Source organism: Cordyceps javanica, chromosome 6 (genome assembly GCF_051103115.1).
Source record: "Cordyceps javanica chromosome 6, complete sequence".
In the NCBI taxonomy this organism is placed as follows: domain Eukaryota; kingdom Fungi; phylum Ascomycota; class Sordariomycetes; order Hypocreales; family Cordycipitaceae; genus Cordyceps; species Cordyceps javanica.
In genome coordinates, this window is record NC_139300.1 from 2,066,154 (window position 1) to 2,083,444 (window position 17,291).

A 17,291-nucleotide genomic window follows, 5' to 3' on the forward strand; every position below is an offset into this window, starting at 1 on the left:
TTGTCCTCCTCGTCCCATCCAGCTGTATCTTTGTTCGAGTTGATCAAACCGAAAAAATCCTCACCAATTAATCAACATGGCTCACCCTGGTGCTCAGATGTGAGTATAGTCCCTGCACTTTTTCTTTCTCACGCTTCCGCACTGCCAGTCTCGACCGGCGTCGTCTCTCTCAGACTTGAAATTGTCTCGGTATTATACGGATTTGCTGCTGGCGCTGGGAATTTTGCATGTGCGAATGTGCCAAAACTACAACTTGCGTACTAGACGACAAAGGAATACACTACAGACCGGCAAAACACTCGGCCCAAATTGACGAACGCCAATCGAACTGCAAACAATCGGCGAACCGACGATCCAATTTCATGAGAGACGACGACGGAAGTAGCCTGGCAGCTGCAGCGCACAACACTCCAACCACGGATAAATGCTAACCTCAACCCCCGTGCAGCTCCAAGAGGAGAAAGTTCGTCGCCGACGGTGTCTTCTACGCCGAGCTCAACGAGTTCTTCCAGCGCGAGCTCGCTGAGGAGGGTTACTCCGGCGTCGAGGTCCGCGTGACCCCGACCGTGACCGACATCATCATCCGCGCCACGCAGACCCAGGAGGTGCTCGGCGAGCAGGGCCGCCGCATCCGCGAGCTGACCTCGCTCATCCAGAAGCGCTTCAAGTTCCCCGAGAACTCCGTCTCCCTGTACGCCGCCAAGGTGCAGAACCGCGGTCTGTCCGCCGTCGCGCAGTGCGAGTCGCTGCGCTACAAGCTGCTCAACGGTCTCGCCGTCCGTCGCGCCTGCTACGGTGTGCTGCGCTTCATCATGGAGTCGGACGCCAAGGGTTGCGAGGTTGTCGTCTCGGGCAAGCTCCGCGCCGCCCGCGCCAAGTCGATGAAGTTCACCGACGGCTTCATGATCCACTCTGGTCAGCCCAAGAACGACTTCATCGATACCGCCACCCGCCACGTCCTCCTCCGCCAGGGTGTCCTGGGTATCAAGGTCAAGATCATGCGCGGCTCCGACCCCGAGGGCAAGGCCGGCCCCCAGAAGACCCTCCCCGACGCCGTCACCATCATTGACCCCAAGGAGGAGCAGCCCGTTCTTCAGCCCATGAGCCAGGACTACGGCGCCAAGGCCGCCGCTGCCGCCGCTGCCAGCCAGGATGCCCGCGTCGCCGAGGAGGCCGAGGGCGAGACTGCCGAGCAATAAATTCTGGACTGAGCGGTGATGGCTTAGCCCTGCTTTCGTTAATGACTGTTATCACGGGTTTCTTTTTTTCTTTGTTTCTTCTCGAGAATGGAGATCGGAAGGCGAAACACAAAAAGTTTTTGCTACAGTGGATGAAAAAGATCGCTAGTCTTTCGGGCGTCGACGTTTTAAAAGAACCATTTACATATTGTTCGGTTTGATCTGTTATGTCATGGTAGAAGAAGCCATAGGGAAAGAACTGAGACCCCATGAACCTATGTCACTCTTGCCTTGATTTTTGTGACATGTTCAATCGATAAATCTCCAAAACTCTGGCCTGAATGCTAGTTCCCCAATCTTTGCTACCCAGCATTAGGCAAAATGGTATATCCGCCTTCGACACACATTGGTCATGCTCGCTCAACCTCCCACAATGATGTTAACAAAAATGTGTAGAATGTGACCTTGTATTACCCGCCTATCTACGCTTGCGAAAGCCGCCAAATGCTCCCTGGGCTTTGTTCCTGTACATAGGTATCAACAAATAACGCCGCCGAGGCTGCTTTTTCAAGCTTGACGCCCGCCTCGTGGCGCGCCAGCAATGCCCTCTTGTCCTCATGCATGCATGTTAAAACAAAAATGTAAATATCGTACAAGCAGATGCGGCTTGCGGAGGTCCTCAATCATGGCATCGAGAAACCATCCATCCAGCCTTCGCAATAAAGCACAACAAAAATACAAAGCAAGACAAGTATTGAAAAACGCCTTGGAACTAGTGTCTTTTCCCCATCACTCCGTTTCCTTCCGTACTGTTGTCGTGCGTAAAACCCAACTATAATCAAGCTCAGAAAGGATATTGGTCAAGTCGTTTTTCACACCATCATAATAATGCTCCGAGCAACATCTCCCTGTGCTCGTCACCAGAGCAATGAGACGGGCCGAACGTTAACTTTTGGGTGAATGTAGACCCGCCAGCCTAGGCACCAAAAAGCGAGACCTAATAAACGCAGTCCGCTACCGAAAAAAAAAATCGTGTCATCTGAATCGTAGAATATCTGGTATGGTCCTGGCTCTATCGCCCCGAGGATTTTCGATTCTGGAGCTCGATGGTATCTTGCTCCTTGCTTCGACTGGCACGCCCATTGGATCGGCCGCCTTCATCCTCGCTCTCCTCAGTCAAATCAGTGAGGCCAAAGCCGGCAGCCTCTTCCTCGTCGTACGCGCGGATAAGACCCTCGCGATCACCATGTGCGCTTCCAACGCTGTGGCGGGAAGGATCCCCGCTGCGGCGAGCCTGCATACTGCGGCGGGTCTGGAAACTGGAAACCATGTCGGTCGGTGTGGCGTCATAACCGGTACGCCCACCGGCGAGCTTTTGGCCATCGGGGTCGCCTCTCGAGAGGTTAAGAAGATACACACCAGTGAAGGTGATGAGGAAGCCGCACAATAGCGAAATAGTGTTGATAGGATCGGTGGTATTGAAACCACTGAATAGAATGAAGGAGGCGCAAAGCGTGGCAGTCGTAAAGGTTACGTAGTAAAGAGGGTTTACACTAAAGCGAGCGGTTAACTATGCAACCATCAGAAAGACAGCGAGAGTGCTTACATGTTACTTGGAAAGCAAGCCAGTGCCTTGTTGAAGTAATTCATCTGAGTGACAATGCAGAGTGCTGTTAAGATCATGAAGACATATGTTGAAGGATGGCTGAACTGGTTGTTGCCGGCAAAGGTAATCTTGAGCGCGATGCCGAAGGCCTTGGCGGACATTACGGAAATGGAGCCCACGGTAGAGCAGATAGAGAGGTAGATGAGCGCATTCTTCTTGCCATAAAAGGGTGCAACCCGGTAAATCATGAAGACGGCGAATGCCACGACGGCGACGGCGTAGAGAAGGAAGCCTAGTGGAAGCTGTTAGTGACACCTCAGAGGTTCTGGCTCTCAGCAACAAAACATACCAGGTTGCACAGCATAGTGGAGAATCTGATCGATGGTCTCAATCTCCTCATCGGGCGGCGCATGAAGAACAATGACGACAGCGCCAATCAGGCAAATGGCACTACCCAGCTTGCCTAGGATGCCTAGGTCTTCTTTGAGGAAGTATGAGCCGAGACAGGCACCGATGAGGACCGAGAGTGCGCCGAGAGGAGTGACTAGAATGGCCGGCGCAAAGGCGTACGCAGCAAAATTACAAACTTCTCCGATACCGACTGTAGACAGAATCAGCTTTTCGAATCTCGAGACATGACACAAGGTTGAGACTAACGAGTTGCGATCCCGGCCCACCAGAGGGGGTTGCGGAGGTAAACGTAGCCATCACCTTCGAAGCCATGTCTTTCCTCAGCTTGCATCAAACCCTGAATCTGCGTGTTAGTCGTCGAGTCGAATGCGCAAAGGGATCAGTGTTGGGATGTCGCTCGGACGCACTTTTTTGGTAATCACGAAGCTCGTGCCTACGAGGTAGGGTTGGTCAGTTTGAGGACAAGACGAAATCTGTTAAGCGAAGAGAGCATACCGATTGCCAAGGCAGATGAAATGGCCAAGGAGAGGCCGATGTACCTAGTAATGAGCGCATCAGTCGAAAAGTTCGGTCGCGAAAAGGTTGAGGACAACGCACTTGTCCTCGATCATGGTGACTGCGATTCAGCCAAAGTCGCAGCTATAAGCAAAAACCGACGCAGACGTATCGCAAATCAGGCGAAAGTGCCCTGCTTTCCCAAACTGTCCCAGGAACAATCGCCGAGGGCACACGGTTCGCCAGCCGCGGAGACAATGGTGCTGGCTGACGGGTGAAAGAATCGACGTCCGAGTGCGATCAACGAGAGTGAATACGAGGGTGCCTGATCCAGTTTACGCCAGAGCGCATACGAGATACGATTGCAAAGGTCTAGAAATATCGGAATCGAAAAGAAGTAATGTTGCAGTGTGAACAATGGTGCCTTTCCCTCACTAGAACCCTTTGCTGCGCCAGGGTTGAACTTCGGGGTTGTACCGCCAGCGCGCGCGTAACCGTCGATTGGGAACGAAAGGACTGTCAAGCGAACGAGGGAGAGCTCGGCTTGACTCAAGGATACGCGACGCGAGTGTTGTCGAGTGTCACGAAGAGATGGTCTAAAAAGAAAGGAAAAGAAAAATGCGCAGTAAACAGGGAAAGATGGATGGCGGAGTGCGTGGAAGCCGTTCACCTGGTTCGGAGGCGTTGAGGGGTGGTGAGCAGAAGACAGAGTTGAGTGGTCGACAGAGAAGCTTTGGTGGCTGACTGATGATGTGGCATGGGCGGCAGAGGACGGGAGAATGGTCTGATGGAGATGGGGAGGTTGAGGTGGGGATGATGGGCAGTGGGTTAAGGGCCTGCTTCAGGGCAGTTTGGATATTCTGGGGCAGGTTCTAGGAGGTTTACGGGCCTGGAGAGAGAGGGTCGCTCCGAGGGTTGCAGCCACTAGACTCACTGAGGACCACTGAGGGCTACGCGCTGAGGGACTGCTGAAGATCACCGAAAGCCACTGAAAGCCACGGGACTATACGGTACCTGGGCAAGTATCTAACCTGGTACCTTGCCTAGGTATGGCTCAGGCACATCTTTTGAGTGGCTGCGCCACCAATGGCCTTGACCGAGCCCCGAGGCTATTTGACTTTTTTTTGGGCCGTATATCTGGCCTTTTTTCCCGCATCAGGCACTATCTACTCGTTAGTATCTACTTATTTTACTCCGAACTTCGCTCGCTTGTGGCCGTGCCTGTTACCAACACCAATGCGCATTCTGCTAGTGCCTGCCGCGCAGGGCCCTCCTCCAAGGACGGTCCCGTGCTGTGCAAATACGGCGCTGACAGTAGGACCAGGGCCCTGCTTGCGGCGGCTGTGCAAACTCGAGCAATAATATACCGACAAGGAGGTTGATCTTTATTCACAAACAGCCGTGGTTTAACAAGGTGCGTAATTGTTTTCCCTTTTGTGGTGGCCGTGGCGTCGCACCGCGAAACATTTGACAGGGCTGCGGATTCAAATGATGGCACTCGGGCGGACATGAACGACAAGAGCCCGGTCCGCCCTGGCCGCCCCCTTCCATCCCACGTTCCATGGATACGCAGTATCAATACCAGCATTCGTGAACAGTTCAGTGGCCAAACGGTCCATAGTCAGTACTTAGCGGGATAGGATGGACAGGCAATTAGTTACCCGTACCGGAATGGTAGTATCCAGGTACCAAAGAGCAACGCGCGTTCACGCATCACCACCACCGCCGCCACTAGCTAGGAAAAGACGAACCAAGGCACAGGAAAGTCGGCTCGGACCCGCAAGAACTCTCAAACTCTGCAGATCCAACGCCGTGGACGCCGAAAACAAGGGAAGAAGAAAAAAAATCCCATTCCTCTGCCGTCCGTCCCACCCTCGAGACGGCCCAGGCTCTAACGTTGCTGTTTCAAAGGAGTGCCAGTCCATGCCCTGGTACCAACAAGCCCCTTGCTGCTCATCCTTGCTCACGAGAAGCTGAAGTTCAAAGTTGTGCCCCAGGGAAACGCTCAAAGGAATAGAATCCATCAAACAAACCCTAGTTGCATCGCATATCCGTTCAATCTACCCCATCCATCATCCTCAATAGTCCGGGGCCTATCCCGGCAGAGGCAGTTCAATAGTTGATGAGAATCCCTAATGACCCTTGCTGGCCTCATCGACTTCCCCGTCGAGATGTTCGGTACACCCATAGACCCAGTACTGGTAGCTTCCATTCTCCACAGAGTTTCAGAACTACCTTCCCCTGACTAGTCTTGTACCAGATCCACATGAGACAGCCCTCAGCCGAGGCCTCCTCCCCTGCGCGGTTACTGGATGATGACTGGATGACTGGTTCGTAAGGCGGTCTCTTGGCCCGATGGCCTAGTAACTGTACCTGATATTCTGTAACGAGCCCAAGCATCAGCAGATATTATCCGATGGCATCTTTGTTCTAACCCAATAGCCCCTTGTTCCCGGTCGCCGATCACGCTCCAGCTCTATATGACCAATATGCGCCAAGCGCCATAAATTCGCAAACATAATACTCGGCTGCTTCGCTGTTCAGTTCTGTCCAGATGCCTAGATGCCCTCCCCTCTTGGTGCAGCATGGACACACTTGACACAGCCCTCTCGAATCTCCGCAATTATCTCGCCAAATAGTTGTAAAAGTACACAGCAAAAGAAATATTACTATACATGTCCTAAGCGACAGGATTAACGCCCGCTGCATCCACAAAGTCTCGTATCTGTTCGTAGTTGCGGCACTTGTGATGCACGTTGAAGTCTGCCGTGCTGGTGTTGAGCGTCCCATCCTCGGTCAGTAGTAGCATCGGTGTCACGTCACCAAAGCACATGAGTGACAACCGCAGCGTTTCAACACAATGGTCAACATGGGCGCGGCCTTGGCTGTCTGTGACGTTCATCGGCTGGAGCTCTTCGCCCCAGCTTTTGTCATACATGTCCATTGGCCAGGTTGCTTGGCGTACGATATTCTGAACGGCAGATGTTAGCGGTATGAGGGATGATCTGCAGAATAATTGAACTCACAAGGCAATGTAACTGATGAAACATCTCCACCAACGCGTAATACTCTCGGTTTGCTGCCGTGCTTCTGTTGGTTTGTAGATACTTGCCTTGTGTTTTCTTCAGAGCAATGAGACCCTCCTCTGACACGCCAACACCTTGGTCTATAGTTTTCCCTCAGTTAGTGACGTTAGCCAGGTGATGAGTAAAGGATTCCAACATACGATGCCAAAGTTCGTCCCATGCCTGCTCTCGTTCTCGCGTGGGGGGACCGCGATAGATACTTTCACGCGCAAAGTCGTTCTGGAAATCCCCCTCCCAGAAATCCAACGAGGGAAAAATAGGGGCTGTCCACAGAATAGCAAGATTAGCCATGGCTCAAATAGTGTTGACGAAGCGTGGCTGGTTGAGGACGATATCAAGGCACTCACAATAGGAAGACACTGCCTTGGCACACTCTAGTTCTGACGATGCGCCCCTGGATCCTGACAACCAAAACAAGACAGTCATCACAAACAAGCCAGCATTCGACGCCACAAATATCCAATCGTTTCTTGTCCGCGGCGCGAGGAACAGAGACTGTGGCGGTGGCTGGCGATACTGCACACCACTCTTGTCCATGTCGAGAGGCGCGTAGCGCGTACCATCGCCCGCCATCTTCAACCCGCACCACAACCACTCAGCGGAAAAACAAAAGAAGATTCGGGTCTGGATTGAAGGAGCAGCTCGATCTGCGCTGCAACGTCGCCGAAACTAAGTCAAGGGGGGTAAGACGGGATGGACGACGGAAAGGTGACAGATAATAAGTACTAGCGATTAAAATAGGCGATTGGCCCACACCCCTGTGGCCTGTACTTTCGCGTGTTAGTGGACGCGACTAATAGACGAGCTTGGTCTTATACAAGGCTTCTCTGAGTTGATAAAGTGTTGCGCGACATGTCTTTTTCTGTATTGAGCTATCCATGGCTATTTCCGTCATATCGTAGCAATCAAATCCGTAGTGTTTGATTCACCAGCACACTGGGTATTAATCACGCACCGCGACCACTCAGAAGCCCAGCTTTACTCAGCTGCGTGTCACCACAAAGCTCCCATGTAGCACACGTAGCAATCTGCCCATCCCTAACCACGCAGCAATAACAAATACGCGCACACACACGCCGCGTACCCAACCCGCATTCATCGCATCCAGCGCCCAACCCAACCCCCCCGGAGGTTCCCCGCGCGCTAACCACACACAGACGCGCCATGTCTCTCGAGCAGGCCGCCCGGGACCTCGCCGAGGCCGTCAGCGGCATCGACTACGACGGCGCCGCCGTGCACAGGTGCCGCGTCGCACTGCACGGCGGTATGGCGGCCGCCGGACCGGATGAGCTTGCCGCCGCGCTACAGGTGTTAGTGGACCGCATCGACGCCGCGCAGGTCGACGACGCCGACGGCGTGGCCTTTGCCGCGCTCACGGCCGGCGCCCTCGTCGAGACAGGCGCCCCGGTAGAGCCCCTCGCCGCTGTGCTCCTCGCCAAGGTCCCCAATTTTCTCGTCGCCGCCCGTCGCTTCGCGGACAAGTGCCTCGCGGACCTGCCCTCCGTCGCCGAGGAGGAGGGGGAAGAAGAGGAGACCCCCCCGCCTGATGATCAGGTGCTCACCGAGGTTGACGGCCGCCGCATCACGCACTACGTTTTCCGGAGCCACGTGCCGGAGGACCGCGGCGGTGCATCCGCGCTCGCCTTGCTGCAGCCGTGGACGCTGCCGGCCGTGGCCGCGCTGTCCCGCGACCGCGCGGCCCTGCGCGCCGCCGCCGCTCCTGACAGCCCTCTCCGGCGCGCCGCGTTGACTCTGACCCAGTCGCACGCGCAGTGGCTCGCCATCCTACTCGGCGCGCAGCTCGACGCACCATGGCTGGTCCTGTGCCCGCGGGAGCGGCGCGGCTTCCGTGTCCTCGTCGACGGCGTCGTGAGTAACTACGACCTGCACGCGCTCGTCGGTGACGTGCTCGTCGAGCGGGGGCTGCCCGGCACACGCAACCCAGCTGCGCTCATCGCGTACATCAAGGGCGAGGCGTCGGCGCGCGGTGACGTCGAGTCTGTGAGAGGTCAGTTCCAATTTTACGAGTGGCTGGCCGCCGCGTATGACTGGGACGACCCGGGCGCCGCGCACCCCGCGGGCCACTACATCCGGGGTGAGGGCATCCCTAGCGGCGTGCCCGCCTTCAAGGGCGTGCCGACGCTGATTGTCGGCCCGCCAACCATTCAACGGTCTTGGAACAATCCCAGAACGTTCGGCGGGCTACGGTGTAGCGTGAGCGTAACGGAGGAGCTCGGGGAAGACGAGGTCGTTTCTCTGCTGGCAGAGATGAAAGCAGCAACCCTGCCAATAGAGTGAAGGGTGAAGGGCTGGGGTTAATACAGAACCGTGGCCATGAAGCCAGTGGACACGGGTAAATTTTTGTTAGCAAAAATAACGTCGACGCATGTGCCCCTCACGCAAAGTACCAGATACTTGTCTATTAAACTCTTCGGATAGAACGTAAATCTTCCTCAGAGAGTCTATATAGGATCAAGTACATAGTGCTATCGTACCAGTCAACAGAAGACGGCCCTGCCCGACTCGTCCAGTTGTCAGACATTATCCAGCAAAGAAAAAGAGTAGGCCAGATCTGGCTGCCAAAGAAATTGCCAGGCCGCTAGATTCAAGGTTACAAGTCCACCCAACGCCGATTCCCCCCAGTCGAGCGTATGTTTTCTCCTCCGGGTCGAAAAGAACGCAATACATCACCTGCTTTAAATGTATGTCGTCGTGGACCCGGCTATTAAATAAGTATCCACTGCACCCGAAAAAAGAAAAAAGGCCCTCCGATAAAAAAAGCTACTCAGAGATGCCGCAGTCATGCTGCTCCAAAGAGGGATGGGGTATAGAGAAAAAAAAAGAGGGCACAAGGCATGTTACTGTTGTCGTATCGTGGTGTTCAAATGGCTGGGAAGGTAAAAAAAGGCTGCTTTGGTTTTGATTAGTAGTGGCCGACCGGCCTTTCACATTACCTATAACTCTCCTCATTGAAGTTTCAAAGATTTCGGAAGACGGATAGTTTGGTCACCGATATTTTTTCACGTCCTGTAGCGTCGCAATGTCCGGGAATGCTGAATGTTTGTACAGAAGCGGCATGCTGTTGAATTACTGTTTGTTAGTAAAGACGTGGATCAAGGTCGTCGACGTTTAAAGTCTGGTCCCAAGTTAGCAGGCGTTCAGAAATGTGACGAGCCAGTCTAAGCGTTTACTTACCGATGTCGTCATCCAGGTCAGGTTCATCGTTGTCATCACGCGACCGTTTGCCGGTTACTGAGCCCCCCTCACCAGCTACTTCATTCTCATCCTCGTCTCGCCAATCGATTTCGGCATCTTCGTTTGCCTCGGTGACAAATACAGGACCATCAGCTTCGGCGTCGACAGCAGTTTCATCATCAGCAAGAGCAGTGCCATCGGCATCACCTTGAAGTGTGCTAGTCGTACTGCTGTGTTCATGGGCGAAACTGTTGTCATGCTCCTCTGCATCAACGTTTTCGGGCGCATCGTGGGTTGTCATGGCCTCGTCATCTGCGCGTGACACTTCATCGTCCTGGGGAATAGCCTGATCAAAATATTCAACTTCTTGATGGTCATCCGCAGGCGCTTCGTGATACTCTTTGCTATGCTCTTCGGCGTCTTCTTCAGCAAAATCTGCATGGTGTTCATCATGGTGTTCATGGTGTTCATCGTCCTCGCCGTCATCTAGCTGCTCACCACCGTATTCTTCCTCACTGTGGTCTTCAGGGTGCTCACTAGACATCGCACTATCATCTGCGTTGTCACCATCACTGCCGTTGCGGAGTGATTGCTGCGAGAAGATATGCTGAACCTCCTCCAGGCTTTTGCCTGACGTGGCACTTTCCACCAAGAAGTCATATCTTTTCGCGCTGTTGACCCTTGTAAAGAGGTAGGTATACAACGTCCGGCGGCCATCAGGGTCATCATTCTTGATCAGCAAATCAAAGACCTCCAGAATTTGATGCATTGTCAGGCTAAACGAGGGATTTGACTATGGACGTGTTAGCTTCTCTCAATCACCAGTGTGAAACTGATGCTTACCTCCGTGAATTCTAGTCCAAGCTCATCAATTTGAAACACCAACTCATCCTCTGCTGTCACTTCGTTTTTCAACTGAGAACGGAACCCACTAAAGACTCTCTGCATGCTGTCATCAAGAATGGACGAATCAGAGAAAAAGCCTTCGGTACCAGACGACAAAAACGGGAATTCGTCGCCTTGATACTGGACTGTGATGGTGGGAAAGTGCGCGTCAGCATTGTTAGGTTGAAAAATGCCCGTCTCATCCGTGCTGGCGTCCCAGGTTATAGCGGTTTCCAGCGCTTGTAGCGCATCTTGGCGGCTGTCTCTGCTCTCGCTCTCATCAGACTGCGCGTTTGCCTCTTCAGTTGTGTCACCGAGACGAATACTATACGTCTGCGCAGAACGCTGTCCATCTTCCTCGTTCTCTTCCTTCTCGACTTCTTCTGTCCCATGGCCAACAGCATCGTCCTCCCAACTAATCTCAGCCTTGTCTTCAAAAACATCAAGTGCTGCTGTTTCAGCATCATTGTGAGTCGCATCTTCATTCTCTACTTCATGAGTAACGTCGAAATTTTGTTCCCCATTGTAGTCAACCTCTCCCAAGCCATAGTCGATCTCCTCAGCGACAGCTTCTGTTAATACATCGAGTGCGGCTCCGGCAGCGTCTGCATCAAGGGGCAGTTCGGCTTCGACTGCCTGTCTAATATTCTGCTGATCATCTGCGTTGTCTTCAACCACAGTATCGAAGGCTTCTGCTGCGCTATCCACAGCAAGGCCCCCTAGAGTCTCCCCAGTATCGGTATTGCCGCTCGCGATCGTAGGCTCAACGCTGGGATGAGCGTCTTGAAGAGTCTCTGAGGTAGCTCCATTTCCAAGTCCTTGATCTGTAGTGAGGGAGTAATCTGCCGCATCGCTCTCGTAGTTGATTAGGTCGTCATCTACGGGCACCTCGAGCGAAGTTTGTTGCCTCGCATCGATGTCCATTTTGAGGTCTGCCATACAGGAGGTGGTTGGGTCTCCAGACCGGATTTCGGTAGTTGATTGATATTGAGATGGGTTCTCCAGTGACGTGGCAGCTGGCAGTCGGCAAGCGCAAGAGTTGTGGCGCGTTAGAGGCACGTTGGCTTCGAGGTTCTCTCAAATCGGGCGCGTTTCGAAGATCGTGCTTGGTAAAAGAAGGGATAAAAACTCCGCGTCTGGTAAGTTGTTCGCGGGAGGAGTATGCGGCAGCCAGTTGGGCTTTAGTATTCGGTTAGCTGTTTGGCAGGCTTTCAAGAGCGTGATCTGGCTTGACAGTTTGTGAAAAGGTGAAGCAACGCGAAGCCGTTCTTTGGTTCTTTGCCCTGGAGGGTTGCCTGGGCCGGACAGTGACTCGACCGCCCTCCTCAAACAGGTTAGCGTGGCAGAATCCCCTTTACAGTAGCTGCGCTATGCTGCCACCTCACGTACCGCCCACCATGATACCCCCCCACTTTCGCACACCTGGCCTAATATTGGCCAGCTCCTGGATTGAGTATGCCACATTGATCCCCCATTCCGGTCGCCATTGACAACATCACTACAACCAAATCCTGGAACGATAATTCAAAATGGTGCGCTTCCTGCGAAAGTGTCCCTATCCGTGACACCTCGTTAACTCCCACATAGGTTGTCCTCGCAGCTTCGATCTGTACCCGTGGAGGGAAAGCTGTCCTCTCGAGGCAGTTTCGTGATATGCCACGATCGAGAATAGAAGCACTCCTGGCTTCCCTCCCCAAGCTCGCTGATAGCGGCACCCAGCATACAACTGTTGAGCAGGATAACGTGCGATTTGTTTACCAGCCGCTGGACGAGCTCTACATGGTGCTCATCACCAACCGCCAATCCAACATCCTCCAAGACATCGATTCGCTCCACCTGTTTGCCCAAGTCGTGGCCAGCGCCTGCCGAACCTTAGATGAGCGGGAGATTCTCCGCAATGCCTACGAACTGCTTAGCGCTTTCGACGAGATTGTCACTCTTGGTTACCGCGAAAACCTTACAATTAGCCAGATCAGGACCTTCCTCGAGATGGAGAGCCACGAGGAGCGCGTTCAGGAGATCATTGCCAGAGTACGTGCCTCTGCCCCTGACCTTACCCTCGACTGGGATTTTAACATGCAATTTAGAACAAGGAGCTCGAGGCTACCGAAGAGCGCAAGCGCAAGGCCAAGCAGCTCGAAATGCAGCGCAAGGATGCAGCTCGCCTCGGCGCCTCTCGTACCAGTGTTCCTCGCGCTCCCACGTACCAGACATACCAATCCCCCTCATCGAATGCTCCCAACTCATATGACTCGTATGAGGCCGAGAAGAACAAGACATATACCAAGTGCGTCGCAGAAGCTAGTGGACGCCAGATTGTGAGGCTAACCTGAGGACAGGGCATCTGCACCCAAAGGCAAGGGTATGCAGCTTGGCAAGAAGTCCAAGACTACCGATATGTTCGAACGTGTACGCGGCGATATGGGTGGCGAGGTCGACGATACACCTCTAGTGGCGCCTACAGCCCCTGCCGCTGCTGCACCAGCCGAGCCTCGTATTTCTTCCACAATGGACCGCGATGCAATTCACGTCACAATCTCCGAGTCTATCAATGCTACCTTATCCCGTGAAGGTGCTGTCCAGTCCATTACTGTTACTGGCGACTTGACATTGCGTGTTTCAGACGCCAGTATGACCAAGATCAAGCTGGCTCTACAGGCGGTGCCATCTCACGGCGCTCAGTTCCGTACACACCCCAACGTCGACCGGAACATCTTCAATAATTCCAAGGTTATTCAGATGAGCAACACGGCGCGTGGATTCCCCGTTAACAACGCTGTTGGTGTTTTGCGCTGGAGAGCTACACCAAAGACGGACGACCCTTCTACCTGTCCAATTACCTTCACTGTCTGGATCAACAAGGACTCATCCAAGTATAATATCACTGTTGAATACGAACTTACAGGTGGAGACTCACTTCGTGACGTCAGCGTTGCCATTCCCTACCAGGGCAGCGAGCCTGTGGTTTCTAGCTTCGACGCCTCATACGAGGTCGCCGGTGACATGCTAGAGTGGAACATTGGCACTGTCGACGACGAGAACCCCAACGGTGCTTTTGAGTTCGAGGCGGAGACTGCTGACGAAAATGACTTCTTCCCGATGAACGTCAGGTTTAGCAAGACCACCCCATATGTCGATGTCGATGTAAGTTTTTTTCTTTGATAAGCTCTAATTGGAGTGATACTAATACTGAGTAGGTTTCTTCTGTTTCTCTGATTGAGGAGGAGGAAGAGGTGACGTTTTCCAAGGAGATCAAGTCTCATGCGGACAACTTCTCTATCGAATAGACCGAGCTAGGGTAAAAAGGTGTTGAAACATGCAGATATGTAGGGAGTAAGGGGCAAGCATCCACCGTAGAGGCATGCTTTTGAAATTTAGATATTAATGGCGCAACGAACATTTAAACAGTACCTTATACGCTGCATGCATGTTGGGTCTTTGAACGCAGAACTAACCGTTAGAGACGTAGATGGATTCCGTCGTTGGTTGCCCAGTCTCATAGTACAAGTGGGCTCTATCCAGTACCTGAACACCCACTTCAACTGCACCAGTGCTACTCTGGCGCCCACCGACACAACGCCATCAACAGCAACAAATCGTGGGCTTGGGCACTAAATTGCAAGCATATGCCCTTTTTGGCCAGAAGGAATGCCAAAAACCTCTAAAGACAGCATTTAGTTACGCGTCAGCTTAGAAGTCTGAGCACGCCATGATAAACGACGCGTCGTTGCGATTGCTGAGCGAGGCCGAGTTTGACTTCAAAGCGCCAAATGGATTCCCAGTCAGCTGTCCTACACTCGATTTATCGACGTCATGGGAGGCTGGAGATAAGATACTTTTCATATACCGCCCGCCGAATCAAGCAGTTTCCAAGATACATCAGCTCGGACCGCCCAGCACCAAGGCTCCGGATGCTCTGACTGTAACATGGAAGCCAGACGGTAGGTCAAGCCCTTTGCGCCGTAGCCGGCGGTCTTTGGGTGTTAAATCAATAGGCCCGATCTAACGCCAGTGATGTAGGTCAGTTCCTCGCTGTAGGCTGGAGCGACGGAGCAGTTCGAATTATGAGCTTGGAAAACAACAAAGCCGTTCACCAAATGCAGCTTTGCAACGATGATGCAGCCAAAATAACACATATTGGTTGGGCCACTAGTATTATCAACAAACAGTTAGGGGGGAAAGAATCAAACTCGGGTAAGCAGCCGCTGGAGGGACTGAGCTTGGATGGTCGCTCCGGTACCTTGAATCTCCCACAGGAGTTGACCTTTCTCGAGGTCGACACGGCTCTTCCCAAGATCAGTCCCCTTCCCACCGCCAGCGCCGGCTCTGGGTGAGTACAACTAATGTGATCTCAAGTTAGAAGCAAACGCTTACCTACCGGACAGAGATGATGCCACAGTCTTTACACTGCGGACAGGAATTGAGTTCCTTTTCCAGGCGCCCAAGCGCTCAGAGTACGACCAAGTAAATGTCATGGTGGTGGGGACAAGCGATGGAAAGCTGCATCTCAGCATCCACGATTCCTTTGTGATAGGAGTCTTTCCCGCGCCCAGCCTTGGGGCACTTGTTGCGCCTCGTCTTGTCTTTCATGCGGCTTGCTCAACCGTGTCTACACAAGCTCTTCTCATGGCAGACGACACGAATGACCCTGCGGAGATACATCTGGTCCCCATGGATCTACCCTTCGTGTATTCTTCGCCCATCAACTTGTCGCTACTGGCATCGAAACTCACAACCTTGCAAACTTTGCTGCGATATATTAAGCAAACACAACTGCATATGCTGACTGAGTGGAAAAACGCGCGGGAACTCCCGAGTAGATTTCTGAAAAGTATTCAGGGCGATTTGGAAGAGCTTCAGAGTGGACCTAGAGACATTGTTGCGGCTCTCTATCATACTGCTGTTACCGGTCATGCATACGAGCCGTTGCGCGAGTGGCTGGTGGACAGCCTTTCGGAAAGAGTATGTACTAGCTTGCCATGAAGCGCTTCTTGAATTGCTAATCATTTGCTCAGGGGCACAAACGATGGGATAAAGCTGTGACTGGAGGCCTAGAAAGTCTGCGCAATCTTGTTCACGAGAATCTTCTCCCTGGGCTCGAAAGATGCTCGATCATCCTCAGTCGCCTTCGTGGATTTGCCCAGTTCTATGACACGCGCGACGACATTGGCTTCACTACGACGCAAATCAGCCGCGTGCTTGACATTGTCAACTGCCTGAGTCTCGTCGGGCACAAGATACTCCTGCACATCATGGACGAACTGGAGCACTTTGCCGCCTTCTCAAACTGGTTGCGCTTCCAGATCGACCGCTTCGCCTCTCCCAGCTCCGTGACGGACGAGCTCACTGAGCGGGAGGCTACCATGGACACGTCGCGCGTCCTGACGTACATTGAGCGCTACCTCACGGGCAGCCCGCTCGACAACTTCTTCGACACAGTGGCTCGAGAGGACTACGAGGCGGCCTGGGCCCATATAGAGGACGGGCCGAGCCTGCTCCAAGTCCTCGACAAGGAGCTTAAAAAGACTGAGGCGGGTCAGCCGGCAATGAGGGCGCTGCCGCACGTCGACTTTTTGGTCGACTACGCCACCACGTGGACCAGCCGCATTTTCAGAGACATTGCCGACGCGAAGAAGCGCAGTGTCCGGTTCGGCGCCCCGATGAGACTGAGAATTGGCGGACCCATCAGCAAGATGGACGTCAAGATGTCCGAGTTGGCAGACCATACCGGTGCAACAGTGTACACTGCGCTCGCGTCCAAGGAGGCGGCCGGCAAAGGTACGAGAAGGGCGCCATTCTGTCACGGTACATTATCAGCTAACTTGGCATGCAGTATTCATTTTTCAAGCCAAGCTGAGCATAGTCAATGGAATTAGCTTCAACCAGAGCCTGTCATGGCGCTGCATTGATCTGGGCGAAGCGTCGCTCATCGATCTCAAGTTTCTCGACGCAACAACCCTCGTTCTTCTTTGCACTGGCACAGGTACTAGATACTTCTCAAACCACATCAGCTTCTCATTTTTGTTTCCCTCAGCACACTAATGCAATCACAGATCCGAGCAAACCTTCCATTTTTTGTGTCCCCGTCGAATCGAGTGCCACGCCGTACGAGCCGTGCGCCGAGGATACGTCACCGGACTCTATTTCCGGCACGTCGCTCGACGCAGCAGGGTGCACGGAATATCATTTACCAGAAGAATGTGCAATGCGTCCGATTCGGATGCAGGTGCATAGTGAGCAGGCCACGAGGGGCCAGATACCGGCGCGTGTTTGTTTACTTGCCAGCAACAGAACAACCTGGCGCACGTTTGCACTTGAGAAGAAGCACTCCGTTGCGTAGGAAGCCTGAACTTTTATGCGCGTAATGGCATATATAGAGCCTATATGAGAGCTTGAATGATGATGATACTTTCTCTAGATAATCGCTCACGCGCT

General features: G+C 53.2%; 7 protein-coding genes across 7 annotated transcripts; 4 read left to right on the plus strand and 3 right to left on the minus strand.

Annotated features, from left to right (window-relative positions):
* Positions 1–76: 76 nt before the first annotated feature.
* Positions 77–1,199, plus strand: V2A60_009060 (40S ribosomal protein uS3; the record flags this gene model as incomplete). The annotated part of the gene is made up of 2 exons (XM_083260328.1): positions 77–99; positions 449–1,199. 2 exons carry the CDS (start codon positions 77–79, stop codon positions 1,197–1,199), a joined length of 774 nt encoding a protein of 257 aa, XP_083116454.1.
* Positions 1,200–2,250: 1,051 nt separating this feature from the next.
* V2A60_009061 (magnesium transporter NIPA-domain-containing protein) lies at positions 2,251–3,806 on the minus strand (the record flags this gene model as incomplete). Its single annotated transcript, XM_083260329.1, has 7 exons — positions 2,251–2,731; positions 2,785–3,076; positions 3,134–3,385; positions 3,442–3,532; positions 3,603–3,628; positions 3,691–3,734; positions 3,793–3,806. 7 exons carry the CDS (start codon positions 3,804–3,806, stop codon positions 2,251–2,253), a joined length of 1,200 nt encoding a protein of 399 aa, XP_083116455.1.
* A 2,564-nt stretch (positions 3,807–6,370) lies between these two features.
* On the minus strand, positions 6,371–7,349 carry V2A60_009062 (oxidase ustYa family protein; the record flags this gene model as incomplete). Its single annotated transcript, XM_083260330.1, has 4 exons — positions 6,371–6,661; positions 6,717–6,856; positions 6,917–7,039; positions 7,124–7,349. The coding sequence occupies 4 exons, from the start codon at positions 7,347–7,349 to the stop codon at positions 6,371–6,373; spliced, it is 780 nt and encodes a 259-aa protein (XP_083116456.1).
* A 591-nt stretch (positions 7,350–7,940) lies between these two features.
* On the plus strand, positions 7,941–9,074 carry V2A60_009063 (uncharacterized protein; the record flags this gene model as incomplete). Its single annotated transcript, XM_083260331.1, has 1 exon — positions 7,941–9,074. The coding sequence occupies one exon, from the start codon at positions 7,941–7,943 to the stop codon at positions 9,072–9,074; it is 1,134 nt and encodes a 377-aa protein (XP_083116457.1).
* Positions 9,075–9,889: 815 nt separating this feature from the next.
* On the minus strand, positions 9,890–11,780 carry V2A60_009064 (uncharacterized protein; the record flags this gene model as incomplete). Its single annotated transcript, XM_083260332.1, has 3 exons — positions 9,890–9,912; positions 9,972–10,764; positions 10,815–11,780. 3 exons carry the CDS (start codon positions 11,778–11,780, stop codon positions 9,890–9,892), a joined length of 1,782 nt encoding a protein of 593 aa, XP_083116458.1.
* Positions 11,781–12,385: 605 nt separating this feature from the next.
* V2A60_009065 (coatomer subunit delta) lies at positions 12,386–14,143 on the plus strand (the record flags this gene model as incomplete). Its single annotated transcript, XM_083260333.1, has 5 exons — positions 12,386–12,388; positions 12,444–12,887; positions 12,944–13,143; positions 13,196–14,000; positions 14,054–14,143. 5 exons carry the CDS (start codon positions 12,386–12,388, stop codon positions 14,141–14,143), a joined length of 1,542 nt encoding a protein of 513 aa, XP_083116459.1.
* A 422-nt stretch (positions 14,144–14,565) lies between these two features.
* On the plus strand, positions 14,566–17,196 carry V2A60_009066 (anaphase-promoting complex, cyclosome, subunit 4-domain-containing protein; the record flags this gene model as incomplete). Its single annotated transcript, XM_083260334.1, has 6 exons — positions 14,566–14,797; positions 14,877–15,186; positions 15,242–15,818; positions 15,872–16,634; positions 16,690–16,839; positions 16,910–17,196. 6 exons carry the CDS (start codon positions 14,566–14,568, stop codon positions 17,194–17,196), a joined length of 2,319 nt encoding a protein of 772 aa, XP_083116460.1.
* Positions 17,197–17,291: the final 95 nt, after the last annotated feature.